Source organism: Pan paniscus, chromosome 18, assembly GCF_029289425.2.
Source record: "Pan paniscus chromosome 18, NHGRI_mPanPan1-v2.0_pri, whole genome shotgun sequence".
Classification (NCBI taxonomy): domain Eukaryota; kingdom Metazoa; phylum Chordata; class Mammalia; order Primates; family Hominidae; genus Pan; species Pan paniscus.
Window position 1 is genome coordinate 3466326 of NC_073267.2, and position 23277 is coordinate 3489602.

At 53.4% G+C, this 23277-nt stretch overlaps 1 protein-coding gene and 1 non-coding gene across 32 annotated transcripts in view; both read left to right on the forward strand.

Moving 5' to 3' along the window:
• The window catches only part of FLYWCH1 (FLYWCH-type zinc finger 1), a 35904-nt gene that overhangs the window by 7829 nt on the left and 4798 nt on the right, over positions 1 to 23277 (forward strand). For 4 of the 31 annotated variants that reach the window (XM_034939636.3, XM_063598277.1, XM_063598281.1 and 1 more), the window contains 6 exons: positions 9860 to 10257; positions 10657 to 11127; positions 13792 to 14244; positions 14380 to 14643; positions 17712 to 17975; positions 18775 to 19047. In XM_034939636.3, coding sequence (XP_034795527.3) covers positions 9933 to 10257; positions 10657 to 11127; positions 13792 to 14244; positions 14380 to 14643; positions 17712 to 17975; positions 18775 to 19047 — 2050 coding nt within the window. In that variant the 5' untranslated portion in view covers positions 9860 to 9932. Of the gene's footprint in view, positions 1 to 5000; positions 5098 to 9070; positions 9456 to 9859; positions 10258 to 10656; positions 11128 to 13791; positions 14245 to 14379; positions 14644 to 17711; positions 17976 to 18774; positions 19048 to 20394; positions 20653 to 23277 lie in introns of those variants that run through there. The other 27 variants (XM_034939622.3, XM_034939623.3, XM_055100720.2 and 24 more) reach the window with 20 other exon arrangements.
• TRNAK-CUU (transfer RNA lysine (anticodon CUU)) lies at positions 7916 to 7988 on the forward strand. Its single transcript has one exon. It is a non-coding gene; the product is annotated as a tRNA-Lys (tRNA).

Genomic DNA, 23277 nt, shown 5'->3' on the forward strand with positions numbered 1-23277 from the left:
AAGGCAATAGGAACATTTCAGGAGCAACACCACCATCTTGTGGCCATATGGAGTATTGCTGCTGAGGATTTAAATTTGCGCTTCCCCCGTCACGGGTGGTCCTGCCTTATGTAATGGTCCTTTGGAAAGACTCCAGGTGGCCTCTGGTGGGGGCTTCCTGCTCTCGAGAGGGATACAGTAGCAGACATGATTGAACGCAGTGTGTGCTACAGAAAAGCAAGCGCCTTAAAGGCATTAGTTCAACAATGGAAGTAGTTGTGCATTTGAGTGGCAGGATTAGGGGTCATTTTAGTATTATAGTCTTAACATTCTGAAATCGTTTCTATATATTTTTAGAATATGATATTAGAACTTAGAAAATTTCACAACATATAATGCATGCCACCCCTTCTCTGATGAGTAAACCAAACCCAAGAACAAGAAGCTTCTGATGTTTAGTAGAGCACCTGTAATCACAGCACTTCAGGAGGCAGGTAGGTAACTAGAGGCCAGGAGTTCGAGACCAGCCTGGCCAAAATGGTGAAACTCCATCTCTACTAAAAATACAAAACAAAATTTAGCCATGTGTGGTTTCAGGTGCCTATAATCGCAGCTACTCAGGAGGCTGAGGCCTGAGAATCGCTTGACCCAGGAGGCGGAGGTTGCAGTGAGCTAAGATCACGCCATTGCACTCCAGCCTGGGTGGCAGTGAGACTCTGTCTTAAAAAAAAAAACAAAAAACAAAACAAAACAAAACAAAAAAACACTTTTTCACCAAGAGACCCTTGGAATCTGAGTCATTCTGACCATTGTTTGTTTGTTTATTTTTGTTTTTTTGAGATGGAGTTTTGCTCTTGTTGCCCAGGCTGGAGTGCAATAGCATGAGCTCCTGCCTCAGCCTCCTGAGTAGCTGGGATTGCAGGCATATGCCACCATGCCCAGCTATTTTTGTATTTTTAGTGGAGACGGGGTTTCTCCATGTTGGTCGGGCTGGTCTCAAACTCCTCACCTCAGGTGATCTGCCTGCCTTGGCCTCCCGAAGTGCTAGGATTACAGGCGTAAGCCACAACGCCTGGCCTTTTTTTTTTTTTTTTTTTTTTTGAGACAGTCTCACTCTGTCGCCCAGGCTGGAGTGCAGTGGCGCGATCTCAGCTCACTGCAACCTCTGCCTCCCGGGTTCAAGCGATTCTTCTGCCTCAGCCTTCCGAGTAGCTGGGACTACAGGCTCCTGCCACCACGCCCAGCTAATTTTTTGTGTTTTTAGTAGAGACGGGGTTTCACTGTGTTAGCCCGGATGGTCTCGATCTGCTGACCCCGTGATCCGCCTGCCTCGGCCTCCCAAAGTGCTGGGATTATAGGCGTGAGCCACCGTGCCCAGACAGGGATTGTTTCTCAATAACTTTCCTGAGATATAGTTTACATAATACCATATGATTTCTCCATCTAAAGTCTACAATTCATTGCTTTTAATCTATTCAGAAAGCTGTCCAAGTATCACCACCATCAATTTTAGGACTTTTTTTTTTTTTTTTTTTTTTGCTTCTAAAGCCAGAGGGAGGATGGTTGCTCCCTTTCTCTGGACAGGGAAGCGGGTGAGAAGAGCTTATAGAGGCATCCATCCGGTGCTTGGGAGGCTGAGATGGGAGGATCACTTGATCCCAGGAGTTCAAAACCAACCTGGAAATATAGCAAGACCCTGTCATTACCAAAATTTTTTTAAAATTTAATTAAAAAACCAGGCTGGGCAACCTGGCAAAACCCCGTCTCTACAAAGAATACAGAAATTAGCCGGGCATGGTAGTGTGCGCCTGTGGTCCCAGCTACTCTGGAGGCTGAGGCGGGAAGATGGCTTGAGCCTGGGAGGCAGAGGCTGTAGCGATCACGCCACCACACTCCGGTTTAGGCTGTAGTGAAATCCTGCCACTAAAATAAAAAATAAAAGCTATTCATTCTGGCTGGGCGTGGTGGCTCACACCTGTAATCCCAGCACTTTGGGAGGCCAAGACAGGCAGATCATGAGGTCAGAAGTTCGAGACCATCCTGGCCAATATGGTGAAACCCCATCTCTACTAAAAAATACAAATATTTGCTGGGTGTGGTGGCGCGCGCCTGTAGTCCCAGATACTCAGGAGGCTGAGGCGGGAGAATCACTTGAACCCGGGAGGCAGAGGTTGCAATGAACTGAGGTCGTGCCACTGCACTCCTGCCTGGGCAACTGGGTGACAGAGTTAAAAAAAAAAAATCCATCTTAAATGGGTACATTTTGAATCAGATAAAAATCATATTCTGAATCGTGGCGGGATAACTTTAGTTACTAGAAAATCTACCTTGTAGGGAGAAGCTTATTCGCTGATAATGTTAGGGAAATGGGGCGTTTTGTGTATAGTTTGTTACAGATGGCTCGTGTGTGTGTGTGTGCGTGTGGTTAAATACACATGACGTAAAATTGTCATGTAAATATTGGTCATTCATGTAAATTGCATCCTACAACCCTTGGTCTTTGTGAGCAGCTGCTCTCCCTGAGCCTCCATGTTGAAGTGTCCAGGTCAGCGGTTCACATTCATTGTTCATCCGTCACCACCGTCCATCTCCATAACCTTTTCATCTTCCCCAACGGCTGCTCTGTGCCCGTGAAACACTCGCTCCTCATCCTCCAGCCCCTGGCACCCCCATTCTACTTTCTGTCCCCATAAGTTTGACTGCCCTGGGGACCTCATACAAGTGGAATCAGATAGTGTTTGTCCCCTTGTGCCTGGCATGTCGTATGTTGCAGATTTTTTTATGGTGAAAAGATATACATATATTTAGAATTAGCCAGCCGGACTCGGTTTACATGATCTCCATTTTGTTGGCAACACCCAAAGCATCGTGATCAGGAGCTGGTGGAACATGTGCCTTCTTCTCTCCATCGGGCCCAATCAGGGTATTGACCTGGGCCACATCACAGCCTGTTTGATCTGGTGCTTGTTGGCTTTAACATCCACAGTGAACACAAGTGTGTTGTCTTCTGTCTTCTTCATGGCAGACTCCAGTGGTCAGTGGAAAATTGATGATCGCATAGTGGTCAAGCTTGTTTCTCCTGGGGGCGCTCTTCCGAGGATATTTGAGCTGCCTCCGGAGTCGCAGTGTCTTGGGCTGCCAGAAGGCCGGTGACGCGCGGATCTTTTTCTGGGGGGGCTGTTGTGCGGATCTTTTTTTTTTTTTTTTTGTGGCTGTTGTGCGGATCTATTTTTTTTATAGTTTTTTGTGTGTGTGTGGCTGTTGTGAGGTTCTTTTTTTGTGTGGCTGTGGACGCCTTTCAACACTGCCTTCGTGGCCTTTAAAGCCTTTGCTTTGGCTTCAGCTTTACAAGGAGCAGGAGCTCCCTTCTTCGCTTTCGGCGCCATCTTGTGAAGAGGCTGTTTATGTTTATTTTTATTTTTGAGATGGAGTCTCGCTCTGTCGCCCAGGCTGGAGTGCAGTGGTGCGATCTCTGCTCACTGCAACCTCCGCCTTCTGGTTCAAGCGATTCTCCTGCCTCAGCCTCTCGAGTAGTTGGGATTAGAGGCGTCCGCCACCACGCCCGGCTAATTTTTGTATTTTTAGTAGAGACGGGCTTACCTATGTTGGCCAGGCTGGTCTCGAACTCCTGACCTCAGGTGATCCGCCCGCCTCGGCCTCCCAAAGTGCTGGGATGACAGGCGTGAGCCACAGCGCCCGGGCAGTGCAGATGTTTTAAAATGCGTAATTCTCCTTTGCTGTCCCTTCTACTTCATATTTTTGTTTCCCTCGTTACAAGCCGTTTGTATGCACCCATCTGGGGGATGTGGTGTTTGTGTAGCGCAGCATATGGCACTCTGGAGCTCACACATAGTTTTATGTCAGATATTTCATAACCGTTTGCATTATTCCATCTATTAAAAAGCCAGAATCGGCCCGGCGTAGTGGCTCACACCTATAATCCCCGCACTTTGGAAGACTGAGGCGGGTGGATCACTTGAGGTCACGAGTTCGAGACCAGCCTGACCAACATGGTGAAACCCCATCTCTACCAAAAAATACAAAAATTAGCCAGGCATGTTGGCGGGCACCTGTAATCGCAGCTACTTGGGAGTCTAAGGCAGGAGAATAGCTTGAAACTCAGGAGGTGGAGGTTGCAATGAGCTGAGATCGTGCCACTGCACTTAGCCTGGGCAACAGAGAGACCTTGTCTCAAAAAGGTAAAAAGCTGGCTGGCACGGTGACTCACGCCTGTAATCCCAGTACTTTGGGAGGCCGAGGCAGGCGGATCACGAGGTCAGGAGATCAAGACCATCCTGGCTAACACGGTGAAACCCCGTCTCTACTAAAAATACAAAAAATTAGCCGGGCGTGGTGGCGGGCGCCTGTAGTCCCAGCTCCTCGGGAGGCTGAGGCAGGAGAATGGCGTAAACACGGGAGGCGGAGCTTGCAGTGAGCCGAGATCCGAGCACTGCACTTTAGCCTGGGTGACAGAGCGAGACTCCATCTCAAAAAAAAAAAAAAAAGTAAAAAGCCAGAACCCACTGGAGTCACTTACTTGCCGAGCGTATCAGCTGTTGTTGTGTAGCATACGACCCACGATCTTACTGGCTTAAAATAATATGAGTGCCCCAGTGATCAGGGTTCTGTGGGGTCCCCAGGCTCCTTCATGTCTGCAGGCATCTAAGAGACTGCTGGGCTGGAGGGTACAAGGTGGTTTCCCTGAATGTGGCAGTGCTCTGCACATGGCCTCTCCTACAGCTGCCTTCCCTGCAGACTCAGGGCCCTGGCCTGTGAGGCGTGGGAACGTGTACCCTGCGCTCCTGCCACGCTGTTGGTCACGCAGCCCCCCCAGGCTAGTCAAGGTTCAAGCAGGTGGAGACAAAGCCCGGTTGCTGAGGGGCCTGTGGACTTTAACGGGCGGAGTGGTGGTGGGTCAGCATCTACCATCCAAGAGCTTAAACGGGCAAGGGTGGGAACGGGTCCTCAGCCTTCCACAAGCCGGCGGTCAGGGCCTTTTCTTGTATTGGAACTTTTTCCAGATCTGTTGAAGCACATGTGTCTTGGAAGCCCTTTAAACAGAAGTGGGAAGTGGTCGCCAGAGGACTGCGCTCTCTCCTGTCACTTCCTGTGACTCGGGTACAGCTCCATGGGAATGTGGGGCTTTCCTTGTCAGGCCAAGCTTGACGCAGTCCCCACCTTCACTCTGACGGCCTGGAACAGGCCCCTGCCCGCCTGCACTCCCATGGCGCAGCTGTGTCCTGCAGGACCAGCTGGCGGGGTGAACAGTGTGCCAGTCACTGTGCCAGCCTGCATAGTCTGGGAGGCCTCTGTCAGGAGCAACCTGGCGTCCCCATGCCTCGCCCTGGCTGGGAGGGAGGCCAGGAATCACGGCAGTTCTCAGGGAGGTGCCTGACCTCCCCAGGAACAAAGGGGACTTTCTCCAGAGGGCGGGGGTCTCGCGGGACCTGGGCTGGGGGGACCCGGGGAGGGTGCAGGGTCAGGGAACTGCCACGTCCATCGTCCATCCATTCCCATACATCCCCATTCATCCTGTCCTGCCTCGTCCTGCCCTCACCCTCATCCTCATCCTTCCGGGTTTAGCCTCACCCGGTCCCACCCGGTCCCACCCAGTCCCACCCAGTCCCACCCAGTCCCACCCAGTCCCATTCAGTCCCATTCAGTCCCATTCAGTCCCACTCAGTCCCACTCAGTCCCACTCATCCCCACTCATCCCCACTCATCCCCATTCATCCCTGGAGCTCAGAGCGAGGGAGCGGGAGGGGCGGGCTGCCGGTAGAAGGACTTGTGCCCAGGCCAATCAGCGTGCGCGGGGTAGGGGGAGTTGCGGGGGGAGGGGGGTACGGGGCTTCCCGCCGTAACGTTTTCCTGCCTGGAGCCGCTCTGCTCGGGAGGCGCCTGCGAAGTCAGCTGGGGTTGCCCCTGCACCTGGTGTCACCCTGTGGGGCGGCATGAGTAGGCCCAGAAGGACGGCATGGAGGAACAGGCTGGGCCGGGGCTGGGGGAGGTGTGGTGGGACTGGCCCTCCTGATACCTGTGATTTCCTGGGGACCGGGCCTTAATGGAGTTAAGGAGCCGCTCCCCTCTGCGTTGTCTCCGGAGCCGACCAGGCCTTCGGGAGTGGAATGTGGGGCCCCAGGCCAGGGAACTTTGGATCAAAGTGGGAGACCAGTGGGAACTGGAGCTGCAACATGTGAGGTGGGGCGAGGACGCTAAAAATGTCAGGGACTGCAGTCTCGATTCCAGGCTGAGAGGTGGGAAAGACCCCACCATCTGCCCACACTCAGTTGCCCCAAAAAAGCCCCACCCCACACCATGACTGCCACTGACTGCCCCCAGGTCCCTGCCCCGGCCCTGGCCGGTTCCCCGTTATCTGCCCTTTCTGCCTCTCCAGGCTGGAACCCGTGGTGACCACGGGATTAAGTTAGAGCCTGTACAGAAAATCTAATTATGCTATTTCAAACAATAGAACAATTCTGCCCATGGTTTCCAGAACAAGGAACTTTAGATCTAAAGGATTGGGAAAAAATTGGCAAAGAATTAAAACAAGCAAATAGGGAAGGTAAAATCATCCCACTTACAGTATGGAATGATTGGGCCATTATTAAAGCAGCTTTAGAATCGTTTCAAACAGGAGAAGATAGCGTTTCAGTTTCTGATGCCCCTGAAAGCTGTGTAATAGATTGTGAAGAAGACGCAGGGACAGAATTCCAGAAAGGAACAGAAAGTTCACATTGTAAATATGTAGCAGAGTCTGTAATCGCTCGGTCAATGCAAAATGTTGACTTAAACAAGTAAGGGTTATTTGCCTCAGGGCCTGGGAAAAAAATTCATGGACCCAGGAACCACCTGCCGGTCTTTTAATTCAATTAGACAAGGTTCTAAAGAGCCCTACCCTGACTTTGTGGCAAGATTGCACGGTGCTGCTCCAAAATCTATTACAGATGATAACACCCAAAAGGTTATTGTAGAATTAATGGCCTATGAAAATGCAAATCCGGAATGTCAATTGGCCGTAAAGCCATGTTGACTACAATCAATTACAGGACGTAATATATCCTGAATCATCAAAATTGGGGGGAAAAGCTCCAGAATTACTGGGGCCATCAGAGTCTAAACCACAGTGGCCAACTCCTCCTCCCGTGGTTCAGATACCTGTAACATTACAACCTCAAACGCAGGTTAGACAAGTACAAACCCCAAGAGAATATCAAATAGAAAAGGATAGTCTCTATCTCGGCAATGCCAATCCAGATACAGTATCCACAATATCAGCCAGTAGAAAATAAAACCCAACCGCCGTTAGCTTATCAATACTGGCTGCCAGCCGAGCTTCAGTATTGGCTGCCTCCAGAGGTCCAATACAGACCTCAAGTGGTGTGTCCCGTGCCAAATTGCACGGCATCGTACAAGCAACCCATGGCGGTGGTGTTTAATGCATCGGCACCACAGGGCGCGGCGCTGTGTCCTCAGCCGCCCACTATGAGACTTAATCCAACAGCACCACCTAGTGGACAAGGTAGCACACTGCACGCGGTCATTGATGAAGCTAGAAAACAGGGAGATCTTGAGGCGGGGCAGTTCCTGGTAATTTTACAACCGGTACCGGCCAGGGAAGGGGCTCCAGCAGGAGCACCTGCGGTGGCTAATGCTAGATATGAACGCTTCACCATGAAAATGTTAAAAGACATGAAGGAAGGAGTTAAACAATATGGACCAAACTCACCTTCTGTGAGAACATTATTAGATTCCATTGCTCCAGCAGGAGTTGATGTCGTTACAGAATATGTGAAGGCTTGTAATGGGATTGGAGGAGCCATGCATAAAGCTATCCTAATGGCTCAAGCAATGACTGGGGTTGCTTTAGGAGGACAAGTTAGAACATTTGGGGGAAGATGTTATAATTGTGGCCAAATTGGTCATCTAAAAAAGAATTGCCCGGCTAGCTCAGTCAGTAGATCATGAGACTCTTAATCTCAGGGTCGTGGGTTCACGCCCCACACTGGGCGCCAGGTGAAGGAGGCCTGCCCCTCCACACCTATGGGTATTTCTTGTCAGGTGGAGATGAGACTGAGAAAAGAAATAAGACACAGAGACAAAGTATATAGAAAACAGTGGGCCCAGGAGATGGGCACTCAATGTGCGAGGACCCGCACTGGCGCTGGTCTCTGAGTTCCCTCAGTATTTACTGATGACTATTTTTACTATCTGGGCAAGGGGAGTGTGGCAGGGCAACAGGGTGATGGTGGGGAGAAGGTCAGCAGGGAAACATGTGAGCAAAGGAATCTGTATCATGAAGAAGTTCAAGGAACGGTACTGTGTCTGGATGTGCATGTAGGCCAGATTTGTGTTTCACTTCACACAAACATCTCAGTGTAGCAAAGAGTAACACAGCAGTATTGCTGCCAGCGTATCTTGCCTCCAGCCACAGGGTGGTTTTCTCCTATCTCAGAATAGAACGAATGGTCGGCTTTACACCGAGACATGCCATTCCCAGGGACGAGCAGGGGACAGAAACCTTCCTCTTACCTTAACTGCAAAGAGGTTTCCCTCTTTCACTCCTCCTCCTCAGCACAGACCCTTCACAGGTGTCAGGCTGGGGGATGGTAAGGTCTTTCCTTTCCCATGAGGCCATATCTCAGGCTGTCTCAGTCGGGGGAAACCTTGGACAATACCTAGGCTTTCTTGGGCGGAGCTCCCTGTGGCTTTCCACAGTGCATTGTGTCCCTGGTTAATGGCAAATGGCGGTGACTTTTACCAGGCATACTGTCTGCAAACATATTGTTAACAAGGCACATCCTGCACAGCCTTAAATCCATTAAACCTTGATTCAGTACAGCACATGTTTCTGTGAGCACAGGGTTGGGGTTAAAGTTACAGATTAACGGCATCACAAAGCAGACCAATTTTTCTTCGTACAGATCAAAATGGAGTTTCTTATGTCTTCCTTTCCTACATAGACACAGTAACAATCTGATCTCTCTCTCTTTTCCCCACACAAAAAGCCCCACCCTACACCATGACTGCCACTGACGGCCCCCACCCCAGCCCTGTGCTGGTTCCCCATTATCTGACCTTTCTGCCTCTCCAGGCTGGAACCCGTGGTGACCTCAGAATTCTCCACACACCACCACAGCCCCGTCCCCGACCAGCCGAGGCAGCAACAGCAACAGCTCCGGCACAAGGTGGCTGCCACTGTGGGGCCCTGGTATCTCCTGAAGTGGGGGTGGCCTGGGGCCTCCAGGCTAGGATAGGGACTGGGCCTGCCTGAGCCCAGAAAGGGCTTTCTGCCTCCCAGGCCGTGATGTGGTGCTGTCCTCTGGAAAGGGCTCTGCGCACCAGGCCCACATGCCTGAGACAGGTGCCTGGCGTCCTGATGAAGCACATGGTTTCCAAAAAGGTCCTGACAAGTCCCTGGGCATCTGAGCAGAAACGGGTCTCAGCTTCCCGCCTCTTCAGCCTCAAGTGTATCACAGGTGTCTGTGCCTCACTATCCTCGTCTATAACTGGGTCAATAAGAATGTTCTGCCGTCATAACGTAGGGACTGGAGGGGGGACTGGAAACGCGGGTGGAAACCCTTCGTCCGTGCTCAGCATGTGGCTGAGCTCTTAGTTCATTAGTCACTCTGATGGCCCCTTGTGGAGGGTGTTTATTGTGCACATTTTCCAGATGGGGAAAGTGGGGTTGGATGGGGCTGACGTACCTAAGGCTGCCAGGAGAGGAACTGGCAGAGCAGAAGCCTAGTTCCATCAGGCCCCCTGCCAGTCTTGGCCCCAGCGAGCAGTGAGGCAGCTCCATCTGCCCCACCTCCCTCCCAGATCCACGTCTAGAGTCCCCCAAGGGCTTCCACCACTGACAGGATTTTGCTTCCTTCCTTAGGACGGAACCACTGCACTCCAGGTTCCTTGCTGGGTACTGAGCGTGGCCTGAGGGACAGGCCCTGGGTCCCGGGATGCCCCTGCCCGAGCCCAGCGAGCAGGAGGGCGAGAGTGTGAAGGCCGGCCAGGAGCCATCCCCCAAGCCAGGCACGGACGTCATCCCGGCAGCCCCCAGGAAGCCCAGGGAGTTCTCCAAACTGGTCCTGCTCACAGCCTCCAACCAAGATGAGGATGGGGTGGGATCCAAGCCCCAGGAAGTGCACTGTGTCCTGTCCCTGGAGATGGCTGGCCCCGCCACCCTCGCCAGCACCTTGCAGATCCTGCCGGTTGAGGAGCAGGGAGGGGTGGTCCAGCCAGCCCTAGAGATGCCTGAACAGAAGTGCAGCAAGCTGGATGCAGGTGAGGTGTGGCTTCCCGCCCCTGCCCAGCCACCCCGTGGGTTCCAGCGCTCCCAGCAGGCCCTGTACACCCTGCTTCAAGCATAGTGTCTTGTCCTTGCTCCAAGCTGAGCCTCTTGGTCTCTGATCCTGAGCGTGTCCCAGGCTGGTGTGATGATCACAGTCAGGTACCAGGAGCTCATGGGAGTTGCAGTGACGTGCAGAATTCCTTCAGCTCCCTACAAACATTCACTACCACCCCCAAAATAAAAACCAGCCCTGAGAGTCTGGGCTTCTTGCTTGGGAGCAGGAGGAGAAGGCACCTGCCACACTCAGGACCCCCACGCCCTCCCTGGCTCTCTGTGCCTGCGACCTTGAGCTTTGCTCTAGCTTAGCTAACCTAGCCTTCCCCTTCCCCCAGCAGCCCCTCAGTCCCTGGAGTTCCTGAGGACACCATTCGGGGGCCGCCTCCTGGTGCTGGAGTCCTTCCTGTACAAGCAGGAGAAGGCAGTGGGGGACAAGGTGTACTGGAAGTGCCGCCAGCATGCTGAGCTGGGCTGCCGGGGCCGGGCCATCACCCGAGGCCTGCGGGCCACAGTGATGCGGGGCCACTGCCACACGCCCGATGAGCAAGGCCTGGAGGCCCGGCGCCAGAGGGAGAAACTGCCCAGCCTGGCCCTGCCAGAGGGCTTGGGAGAGCCCCAGGGTCCTGAGGGCCCTGGAGGCCGAGTGGAGGAGCCCCTGGAGGGGGTGGGCCCGTGGCAGTGCCCTGAGGAGCCCGAGCCCACTCCTGGGCTGGTGCTGAGCAAGCCGGCCCTGGAGGAGGAGGAGGCACCCCGAGCCCTGTCACTGCTGAGCCTGCCGCCCAAGAAGCGCTCGATCCTGGGGCTGGGTGAGTACAATCCACTCCCCTGCTGCGTCCACTCGGGGCAGGGGACCCGAGGGCCCTTCCTGAGCCCAAATAGAAATGTGGGGTCCCACAGGGTCTTTTAAAATGTACTCAAAGCTAAAATGACTTTTAAAAATATAAATGTGGCCGGGCACAGTAGCTCATGCCTGTAATCCCAGCACTTTGGGAGGCCAAGGCGGACGGATTATGAGGTCAGGAGTTCGAGATCAGCCTGATCAACATGGTGAAACCCTGTCTCTACTAAAAATACAAAACTTAGCCGGGCATGCTGGTGCGCACCTGTAATCCCAGCTACTCAGGAGGCTGAGGCAGGAGAATCGCTTGAACCCAGGAGGCAGAGGTTGCAGTAAGCCCAGATCGCTCCACTGTATTCCAGCCTGGTGACAGAGCGAGACTCCATCTCAAAAAAAAAAAAAAAAAACAATTTTATATATACATACGTGTGTGTGTATATATATATACGTGTGTATATATATGTATACATATATACATACATACATATATACATACATATATATACACACACATACACATATATATATATATAGTGGCTCACGCCTGTAATCCCAGCACTTTGGGAGGCCAAGGCAGGTGCATCACCTGAGGTCAGGAGTTCGAGACCAGCCTGACCAACATGGTGAAACCCCATCTCTACTAAAAATAAAAAATTAGCCGGGCATGGTGGCGGATGCCTGTAATCCCAGCTATTCGGGATGCTGAGGCAAGAGAATCGGTTGGACCCAGGAGGCAGAGGTTGCAGTGAGCCAAGATTGCACCATTGCACCATTGCACTCCAGACTGGGCAACAGAGCAAGACTCTGTCTCAGTAAAAAAAAAAAAAAATACATAAATGTGGGTTGGGCACAGTGGTCATGCCTGTAATCCTAGCACTTTGGGAGGCTGGGGCAGGAGGATCGCTTGAGCCGAGGAGTTCAAGACCAGCCTGGCCAATACAATGAGACCCCATATCTACAAAAAATCAGCCAGCTGTTGTGGTGTGCGCCTGTGGTCTCAGCCACTTGGGAGACTGAGGTGGGAGGATCACTTAAGCTAGGGAGATTGAGGCTGCAGTGAGCCGGGATCACGCCACTGCCCTCCAGCCTGGACAAGAGACCTGGACCCTGTCTCAAAAAAAAAAAAAAAAAATCAGAATTTTATCTGGTTCCCAGGCAATTCTGGTGTCCATTAAGTTCAGGAAAGACACCTAGGCCGGGTGCAGTGGCTCATGCCTGTAATCTCAGCACTTTCGGAGGCTGAGGTGGGCGGATCATGAGGTCAGAAGTTCAAGACCAGCCTGGCCAACATAGTGAAACCCTGTCTCTACTAAAGATACAAAAAACTAGCCAGGAGAGGCTGGGCGCGTTGGCTCACGCCTGTAATCCCAGCACTTTGGGAGGTCGAGGTGGGCGGATCACGAGGTCAGGAGATCGAGACCATCCTGGCTAACACAGTGAAACCCTGTCTCTACTAAAAAAATACAAAAAAAATTTAGCCAGGCGTGGTGGCAGGTGCCTGTAGTCCCAGCTACTCGGGAGGCTGAGGCAGGACAATGGCGTGAACCTGGGAGGCGGAGCTTGCCGTGGGCCAAGATCGTGCCACTGCACTCCAGCCTGGGCAAAAGAGTAAGACTCCATCTCAAAAAAAAAAAAAAAAAAAAAAAAAATTAGCTGGGCGTGGTGGCGCCTGCAATCGCAGTTACTCGGGAGGCTGAGGCAGAATTGCTTGGAGGCGGAGGTTGCAGTGAGCCAAGATCGAGCCATTGTACTCCAGCCTGGGCGACGTGGCAGGACCCTGTCTCAAAAAAAAAAAAAAAAAAAGATGGCTGGTGGGAGAGTCTTGGGTTTTGGGTCCTAGGTTCAAATTTCAGCCCTCCCTGATGGTAGCTCTGTAGCCTCAGAAAATTGGCTTCATTTCTGGAGTTTCAGGAGCTTTATCCTAAGGTGGCTGTGATAACCTGGATTGTTGTGTAAATTGCACATTTGGGGCTTGGCAAGTGGCAGATGGGAGTTCTGGCTGTTTTATTACCAGTAATTGGGAGACAGGCTTGGGTTCGAGGAGGCCACGTGCCTCCTGACCCAGCCTTAAGGATCTGAGGTGGCCCCTGCCCTGGGCACCTGGGGTGGGAAGGGAGGGGCAGGGAACAGGGAGAATTATTTTTCACTGTGATCTTTTCGAACCATTTGAATGTATTATACCTTGTGTGTTTTATTCAAAAATGGGTAGATTTCTTAAACCCTAAAAAAAATATGAGCAGGAGTGACAGAAAACAGAGACCACTGCGTCCGAGTCCAGGTTGGCCCCTCCCAGTGTAACCCTGATGCAACATTGAGCAGGCCTGAGCTGGGGTGACCTCACTGACCGCTAGGAGAGGAATGAGACTCTCCTCTGGGTCACTCGGTGGTAGGGGTGAGCTGGGGTGGCCTCACTGACCGCTAGGAGAGGAATGAGACTCTCCTCCAGGTCGCTTGGTGGTAGGGGTTCAGTGGGAATGGGTTTGGGGCCTCTGACATACCTGGCTCAGGAAGCCAGGGTAAATTTCAGCCTTAAAGGAGAAAGGCTCTTGTCAGCCCCCAGAGTCTGCAGGGGCTGTCCCTCCTGGGCTCCTCTCCACCCCTGGTGATGTGACCACTTGGGTCCCTCCTCTAGGACAGGCCCGGCCCCTCGAGTTCCTGAGGACGTGCTACGGGGGCAGCTTCCTGGTACACGAGTCGTTTCTCTACAAGCGGGAGAAGGCTGTCGGGGACAAGGTGTATTGGACCTGCCGGGACCAGGCGCTGCATGGCTGCCGGAGCCGGGCCATCACCCAGGGACAGCGGGTGACTGTGATGCGTGGGCACTGCCACCAGCCCGATGTGGAGGGCCTGGAAGCCCGGCGGCAGCAGGAGAAGGCCGTGGAGACGCTGCAGGCGGGGCAGGACGGCCCTGGGAGCCAAGTGGACACACTGCTCCGAGGCGTGGATAGTTTGCTCTACCGCAGGGGTCCGGGTCCCCTGACTCTCACCAGGTCTCGGCCCAGAAAGCGAGCAAAGGTCGAAGACCAGGAGCTGCCAGCCCAGCCCGAGGCCCCAGACGAGCACCAGGACATGGACGCAGACCCTGGTGAGCTGCCTTCCTTTGGGGCTCACCGGCCCACTGCCTTGACTCTTGCCTCCAGAGGTCCAGGGAGGGAAGGGGGTGCGATCAGGCCTACCCAGCCCCTGCCCCCTCCCCTGACTGCCTCTTGAACCTCCCCAGGAGGCCCTGAGTTCCTGAAGACGCCCCTGGGGGGCAGCTTCCTGGTGTACGAGTCCTTCCTCTACCGGCGGGAGAAGGCGGCTGGGGAGAAGGTGTATTGGACCTGCCGGGACCAGGCCCGCATGGGCTGCCGCAGCCGCGCCATCACCCAGGGCCGACGGGTGACTGTCATGCGTGGTCACTGCCACCCGCCCGACCTGGGAGGCCTGGAGGCCCTGAGGCAGCGGGAGAAACGCCCCAACACGGCGCAGCGGGGGAGCCCAGGTACCTGGGGGTGGGCTGGGAGCTGGGCCCCAGGAAGCAGGCAGGAGCCCCACACTGCCTTTCCCTCTCCACGCTGCGGGTCCCCCTGGCAAATGTCCTCTTCCCTTCTTTGAACATCCTAGAAGGAACTATGGCCCTGGCCTCCTACTCCTTGGCCCCCTGATGCCGCTTTCAATGGGTCTCACCTTACTGCTCAGCCCAGCCTCACCCTTCCAGCCTGACCTGCCCCACAGTAGCAGCAGCAGGGATAGACCTCCCTGCCCTCCTCTTCCTCCGTTTGTCTTAAGAGTTCATAGTAGTAATAGAGGGTGTTGACTGCACATGGTCAGTCTCGTTGCTATGGTGGAAGGCTGTCTTAACGTCTGAGTGGTTAAGGATCGAGGAGGTGATATTTACATGCAGCCGGTTTCTCCTCTCGGCCCGCTGTTCCATAGACACCCATAATGTCCTGAAACGCTGGCCCGAGGAGGGTCACGGCTGTCTCCATCTTTATCCACACGGTCGGCCCCCCGCAGTGCCTGGTGTTTTGACTTCACAACCACAGTTGCGTAAATGTCCCCATACCGTCTGGCTGAGGAGCCATTTCATCGTGGCCTCCTCCACTCACCTGCTCTTGCTTCACGCCCCGAGGCGCTGGCCTCTCTTTCCAGTGGCTCTTCCGGATCCTGCAGCTTTTGGGTCATGTGAGTTGCCTCATGGCCCTAAAGTTCTCTCGGACTTGAGAGCTGTGATTGTCTTTCTCTTTTTGTTCCATCTCCAGAGAGACAGTGCTGCGAGGTATACAGCGGTCCCCGCCTCGTCCTCACCCCCGCTGCTGACCCCACAAGTAACTAAGCAATTGTTTCTTAGGGTCTTGGCTGCCCTATTTCCTAAAATGTGCCTCCACTACTATTAATTGGTTTTTCCATTTCCTTGTCAGCTACTCAGTGCACTTCTTGCACAGGCTTTTTTTTTTTTTTTTTTTGAGATGGAGTCTTGCTTTATCACCCAGGCTGGAGTGCAGTGGCGTGATCTTGGCTCACTGCAACCTCCGCCTCCCGGGTTCAAGCAATTCTCCTGTCTCAGCCTCCTGAGTAGCTGGGATTACAGGCGCCTGCCACCTCGCCCAGCTATTTTTGTATATTTAGCAGAGACAGAGTTTTACCATGTTGGCCAGGCTGGTCTCAAACTCCCAACCTCAGGTGATCTGCCCGCCTCGGCCTCCCAAAGTGCTGGGATTACAGGCGTGAGCCACCATACCCGGCCACGTTTGGTTTTACTTTAGCCTAGAAACCTGCTCGGGGCTGACTGGGGGGTGCTCTGTGGTCCCATCTTCCTAACACAGCTCTGTCTTCTCTGTGGGGTGGCAGCTGCTGCGTTTGTTTGCCTGCTTTTGTGTGTCCAGGTCGACCCCACCTGGATCCGATCATCCACCACCGTAGGTTGCTGGAACCTCCCAGTGCAGCCTGGCCTGGGGGCAGAGGCCGGCCCCGCTGTCCCTCGGGGTTCGCTGTGCTGACTCCCTGCTTCTGGGCCTGCCTTTCTCTTTCTTGGTTTTCTTTATAATTTTGTGGTTTGGAGAAGTCCTGCCTCCCGTCGTTTCCTGGGCCGGTCCCGGGAGGTAGCACGTTGAGGCCTTTCATGTCTGAAATGTCTGTCGCTTCCCTCCGCCGGAGGGGCAGCCTGGCCTCCGTGGTGTCACAGGTGCAGAGCCTGCCCCTGAACGTCCCTGCAGCTTTTGCGTGACTGATCCTCTGTGTGCCGTCAGCTTTGCTTGAGGTTTTAGGGTCTTTGCTCCCTCCCAGCTGTACCTGGCTGTGCTGGGGGCCTTTTTAGGCTTTGGGCTTGTGTCCTTCATCGTGGGGTCATCCTCTCGTGCTCTTTGTTAACTTCCCCATCATCATCCCTTTCTGTTGCTCCTGTTAATCAGATGTTGATCCTCCCAGATGAGGGCGGCTTTTTTTTTTTTTTTTTTTTTTTGAGACAGTTTCACTCTTGTTGCCCAGGCTGGAGTGTAGTGGCGTGGTCTTGGCTCACTGCAACCTCTGTCTCCCAGGTTCAAGTGATTTTCCTGTCTCAGCCTTCTGAGTAGCTGGGATTACAGGTGCACACCACCACGCCCAGCTAATTTTTTGTATTTTTTTAGTAGAGACGGGGTTTCACCATGTTGGCCAGGCTGGTCTTGAATTCCTGACCTCGTGATCTGCCTGCCTCGGCCTCCCAAAGTGCTGGGATTACAGGCGTGAGCCACCGTGCGCAGCCCCTTGCTGGATGTTTTCATCCGTGTGGAAGGGGATAAAGCGTGCCCCATGGTCACACCACCCCCTCCCGTGGCCTGGGGTCCCCACCTTCCTCCTGACCTCTTCTGTCTCGCGGTCCCCAGGCTCCTGTGCTGCTGTGCCCCTCAGGGTCCTCCTGCCTCCCGAGCCTCCCTGCTCCACATGGCCCCTGCCCAGCCCTCTCCATCCCTCTTGAAGGTAGTTCCACAGCCAGACACCCTCCCGCCCCCTGCTGGCCTCTCCTCTAGGGCTTGCTACCCACCCCCATCCCCTGCTTTCACTGCCACCTGATGTGTCCACGATGCCCCAGGCCGCCTCCCCACCTCTGTGGCCCCTGAGCCTGCACAGAGGAAAGGGTATCCTCTGGGCAAGGCACAGCCACCCGCCAGGTCCTCCCTCTCACCACATCCAGGACAGTGGACGCTGCTCCCTGCCTCTTCCTCACAGTCCTGGGGTCACCCCTCTCAGCCCCATCCAGCTCCTGAGCAGCTTTGTCCCCAGAGGGCCCCGGGTCATTCCTCTGACCAACCAGGCACGGCACACCCTGCATGCAAGCCTGGGCGGGTGCTGGGGACGGACGAGTGACGCAGCAGACACTGCCTCCCTGAAGGCATGGCAAGGTGGGACGCTTGGCCTCCACCTGCAGGGGCCTTACCTGACCAGTCCCCAGCTTCAGGAGGGGGACCCCAGCAGCTGGAGCCCCAGCAGAGTTGGGGGGATGGTGGCATCTGTGTCCTGGGCTCCGGGGCCACGCTGATCTGGGCTCTGAGAGCCAGTGTCCGCTGCTCCTCCCCTCCCATTTCTCAACAGGAGGCCCCGAGTTCCTGAAGACGCCCCTGGGGGGCAGCTTCCTGGTGTACGAGTCCTTCCTCTACCGGCGGGAGAAGGCGGCCGGGGAGAAGGTGTATTGGACCTGCCGGGACCAGGCCCGCATGGGCTGCCGCAGCCGTGCCATCACCCAGGGCTGGCGGGTCATGGTCATGCGCAGGCACTGCCACCCACCGGACCTGGGCGGCCTGGAGGCCCTGCGGCAGCGGGAGCACTTCCCCAACCTGGCGCAGTGGGACAGCCCAGGTGCGTGTGGAGGGTGCTGGGCTGGGTCTGCCTGGTCTCCCAGGACCTGTGCCCCACACGCTGGCTGGAGGCTGCCCGTGGGATGTTGCGTGTTGTGCATGGTGGTCTGACAGCCTGGGCCATAAACTCCCCAAGGGCAGGAGGCTCCATCTGCGGGCTCCGAGCTCCTGCAGCTGGTCCTCTGGGTAGTGGGGACTGGCTGTTGGAGGTAGAAACCCACTCAGCTCTCTAGAGGAAGAGGGTGGCGGCCAGGGGTGGCACTGGCAGCCACAGAGAGTGCTTGGCATCTGCTGACGGGCCGTACGGTGGATCCTGGACACTCTTGGTCTACCCCCACGCCACCCACATTGCTTCTAGTCTCACGGGGTTCTCTCTGGCCACCCCAACATCATGTGACCTTTTAGTTCAGCCTGTTAAAAGTCAGCTGCCAGCTGGCTGAGGGGTAGGTGGACAGGGAGCCAGGAGGCCCTGGTGCCCAGCCCAGAACCGCTCAGCCCCTGCCCTGGGGGATGCACCTGCAAGCATGAGGTCTGAGGGGTTGGGAGAGTCCTTCAGGAGCATTCAGGGTCCACTGCTTGCCAGGCCACCTGCCCAGGCATCCCCAGAGCCCTTGGAAAGGGCCAGCCAGCGTGGGAGTCGGGGCTGCAGGGCCCAGAGGGGAGGAGGGCAGGGACCACCATGCAGCCTGATAGGGGATCGCAGATTCCTGGTGGGGCCTGGCTGGGGGGTACAAATCAGACCCCCAACCCTGACACCCAGGCCCCTGTGGCCCCACTCACAGTGTCACTTTCCCTTTCAGATCCTCTCCGGCCCCTGGAGTTCCTGAGGACTTCCCTGGGGGGCAGGTTCCTGGTGCACGAGTCCTTCCTCTACAGGAAGGAGAAGGCGGCTGGGGAGAAGGTGTACTGGATGTGCCGGGACCAGGCTCGGCTGGGCTGCCGCAGCCGCGCCATAACCGAGGGCCACCGCATCATGGTCATGCGCAGCCACTGCCACCAGCCTGACCTGGCAGGCCTGGAGGCCTTGAGGCAACGGGAGCGGCTCCCTACCACGGCCCAGCAGGAGGACCCAGGTACAGGCAGGGTGTGGGGCAGAGGCAGGGCTGTGGGCATCCTCATCTCTTCCAGCTCAGAACTGATGCCCCAGGTCAGGCACCCACTGAGCAGACTGTGCTTTTGTGCACACACAAATTATTCATATAAACAGAATGTAAAACCAGTCTTTTTTTTTTTTTTTTTTTTTTTTATGAGACTGAGTCTCTCTCTGTTGCCCAGGCTGGAGTGCAGTGGCGTGATCTCGGCTCACTGCAAGCTCCGCCTCCCAGGTTCACACCATTCTCCTGCCTCAGCCTCCCGAGTAGCTGGGACTACAGGTGCCCGCCACGAAGCCCGGCTAATTTTTTGTATTTTTAGTGGAGACAGGGTTTCACCATGTTAGCCAGGATGGTCTTGATCTTCTGACCTTGTGATCCACCCGTCTTGGCCTCCCAAAGTGCTGGGATTACAGGCGTGAGTCACTGTGCCCAACCTTTTTTTTTTTTTTTTTTTTTTTTTCTGGAGTCAGAGTTTTGCTCTTGTTGCCCCGGCTGGAGTGCAATGGAGCGATCTTGGCTCACTGCAGCCTCTGCCTTCTGGGTTCAAGTGATTCTCCTGCCTCAGCCTCCCGAGTAACTGGGATTACAGGTGTGCACCACCACACCCGGCCAAAACCAATCTTTAGAAAGCATTGTGTGTCTGTCATTCATGTCAATATTAAGGGCCATGTCCTGTATAACAGTAACAAATCCAAGTTGGCCAGGCACAGTGGCTCACGCCTGTAATCCCAGCACTTTGGGAGGCTGAGGCAGGCGGATCACCTGAGGTCAGGAGTTCGAGACCATCCTGATCAACATGGAGAAACCCCGTCTCTACTAAAAATACAAAATTAGGTGGACATGGTGATGCATGCCTGTAATCCCAGCTGCGCTGTAATCCCAGCTGCTTGGGAGGCAGGAGAATCACTTGAACCTGGGAGGTGGCGGTTGCAGTGAGCCAAGATCGTGCCACTGCCCTCCAGCCTGGGCAAAAAGAGTGAAACTCCATCTCAAAAAAAGAGAAGAAAAGAAAACAGCCTGGCCAACATGGTGAAACCTTGTCTCTAAAAAAAAGTTTATAAATCAGCTGGGCGCAGTGGTGCACGCTTGTGGTCTGAGCTCCTCAGAAAAGGGAAGGATCACTCGAGCCCGGGAGTTTGAGGCTGCAGTGAGCCATGCACTGCAGTCCAGCCTGGGTGACAGAACAAGACCCTGTCTTTACAAGAAATTTTTTTGAGAAAAGGATGTCTTTGAGAAAGCCACTATTTAGCTTACAGAGAAAGTTGTGCTGGAGGCCTGGCCTTTCATCTTTGGTGTCTAGTTGACCCCCAGTATTTTCCATGACAGCAGCTGAAGGTCGACTCTTAGGAGCTCAAGTAAGCTGCTGTTACCTGGGAAGGTCATTGATGCGTTGAATTCCCAGCGTTGCTTCACCCGGTTGTCTTTCTCCTCACAGCCTTGAGGGCGTCGTCAACAAGGTGTGTGTCCTTGGTTCTGTCAGCTTCAACAAGAGAAGAATTATTAATTCAATTATTTTTCCTCAGAAAAGATTCAAGTTCAGCTGTGCTTCAAGACATGTTCTCCTGAAAGCCAGCAGATTTATGGGTATTTGTATTGTTATCTAATGGTGCATGACCAATCACCACAAAACGTAGTGGGCTTAAAACAACAAATATTTGCTGTCTCAGCTTTTATGGGTCAACATTATGGGAGTGGTTGGGCTGGGTGGTTCTGACTCCTGAGGTTGAAGAGAATTTGTCAGCCAGGGTGGCAGTCATCTGAAGGCCCAAGTGAGGCTGGAGGCCCTGCTCCTCACCATAGCGACCCCTCCTTGGGCCCACTTGAGCATCCTTCACATGACAGCCATGGGACAGAGAGAGAACAAGAGGGAAGCTGCCAGCAGCAGAATTCAGGTTCTTCTCAACCACAGCCAGGCCATAAAGCAAGAGTCCATTTTTTTATCTTTTGAGATGGAGTCTCTGTGTGGCCCAGGCTGGAGTACAGCAGCGTGATCTCAGCTCACTGCAAACTCTACCCTCTGGGTTGAAGCAATTCTCCTGCCTTAGCCCCCTGAGTAGCTGGGATTACAGGCATGTACCACCACGCCCAGCTGATTTTTGTATTTGCAGTAGAGATAGGGTTTTATCATGGCGGCCAGGCTGAGTCTCAAACTCCTGACCTCAAATGATCCTCCTGTCTCGGGTCTCCCGAGTGCTGGGATTACAGGCAAGAGCCACTGTGCCCAGCCTTGTTATTGGTTTGTCATTACATCCCAGTATGGTCAAAGAACATGCTTTGTATGATTTCAGTCCTTTCAGGGCTGGATACAGTGGCTCATACATGTAATTCCAGCACTTTGGGAGGCCAAGGCAGGCAGATCATTTGAGGTCAGGAGTTCGAGACCAGCCTGGCCAACATGGTGAAACCCCATCTCTACTAAAAATACAAAAATTAGCCAGGCATGGTGGTACATGCACGTAATCCCAGCTATTCGGGAGGCAGAGGTTGCAGTGAGCCAAGATTGTGCCACTGCACTCCAGCCTAGGTGACAAACAAAAGCCAAATTAAAAACAGAGAAATTTGGGAAACTCAGAAATACATAGAAATTAAAGAACACACTTATAAGAAACCAGTGAGTCAGACTGGGCACGGTGGCTCACGCCTGTAATCTCAACACTCTGGGAGGCAGAGGCAGGAGGATCACTTGAGCCCAGGAGTTTGAAACCAGTTGGGGCAACAGAGCATGACCCTGTGTGTAATTTAAAACAAACAATGAGCCAAAGAAGATAATTATAAAATACTTCGAAATAAAACTTATGGGATGCACTGAAAGCCGTGCTTAGAGGGAAATCTATAGCTAAAAACACTTCTATTAAAAAGGAAGAAGCCTGGGCAACATGGTGAGACCTCGTCTCTACCAAAAACTCAGCCAGACATGGTAGCATGTGCTGGTAGTATCACTTGAACCTGGGAGATCGAGGCTGCAGTGAACATGATTGTACCACTGCACTCCAGCCTGGGAGACAGAGCAAGATCCCATCTCTAAATGAATAAACAGGGCCAAGCATGGTGGCTCACACCTGTAATCCTAGCATTTTGGGTGGCTAGGGTGGGAGGATCGCTTGAGCCCAGGAGTTCCATACTAGCATGGGCAAGACCTCATCTCCACAAAAAATAGAAAAACTAAAAAAAAAAGAACTAAAAGGCTGGGCGTGGTGGCTCACACCTGTAATCCCAGCACACTAGGAGACCGAGGGAGGTAGATCACGAGACCACGGGTTCAAGACCAGCCTGACCAACATGGTGAAACCCCATCTCTACTAAAAATAGAAAAATTAGCCAGGCTTGGTGGTGGGAGCCTGTAGCAGGAGAATTGCTTGAACCCAGGAGGTGGAGGTTGCAGTGAGTCGAAATTGTGCCACTGCACTCCAGCCTGGGCAACAGAGCAAGACTCATCTCAAAAAAAAAAAAAAAACTGAAGCAGAAGGAAGGAAATAAATAATAAATGAAACCAAAAGTTGGTTCTGTATAAGGATAAATAAAATTGACAAATATTTAGCTCTACCTAAAGATCAAAAAAATTGAAAAGCAAGAATACTGAAAATACTAAAATCAGGAATAAAGATGAGACCTTACTATGGACCTCATTCTGGCAGAGTCTCATTCTGACACCCAGGCTGGAGTGCAGTGGCGCCATCTCAGCTCACTTGAACCTCACCCTCCTGAGTAGCTGGGACTACACGCACGCACCACCACGCCTGGCTAATTTTTCTATTTTTAGTAGAAACGGGGTTTTCCCATGTTGTCCAGGCTGGTCTCCAACTCCTGGGCTCAATCAATCCACCTGCCTTGGCCTCCCAAAGTGCTGGAATTACAAGCATCAGCCACAATGCCTGGCCCCAGCTCATTCTCTTAAGACCAGTATCACCCTGATATCAAAACCAAGCAAAGGAATCACAAAGAGAAAACTACAGACCAGTATTTCTTAGGAACATAGAATACCAGCAAACAGAATCCAGCAACATAAAAAAGGATTATATACCATGACCAAGTAAGATTTATCCCAGGAATGCATTAACATGCAAAACCAATTAATGTAACACAGCATCTGTACAGATCAGCCTTAACACGGCAGGCCTGAGACTGCTGCCCTAAGAACAGCCTGTGTGCAAGGTTCACCCTTGGCTGGCATCTGGGCACTTTTTTTTTTTTTTTTTTTTTTTTTTGAGA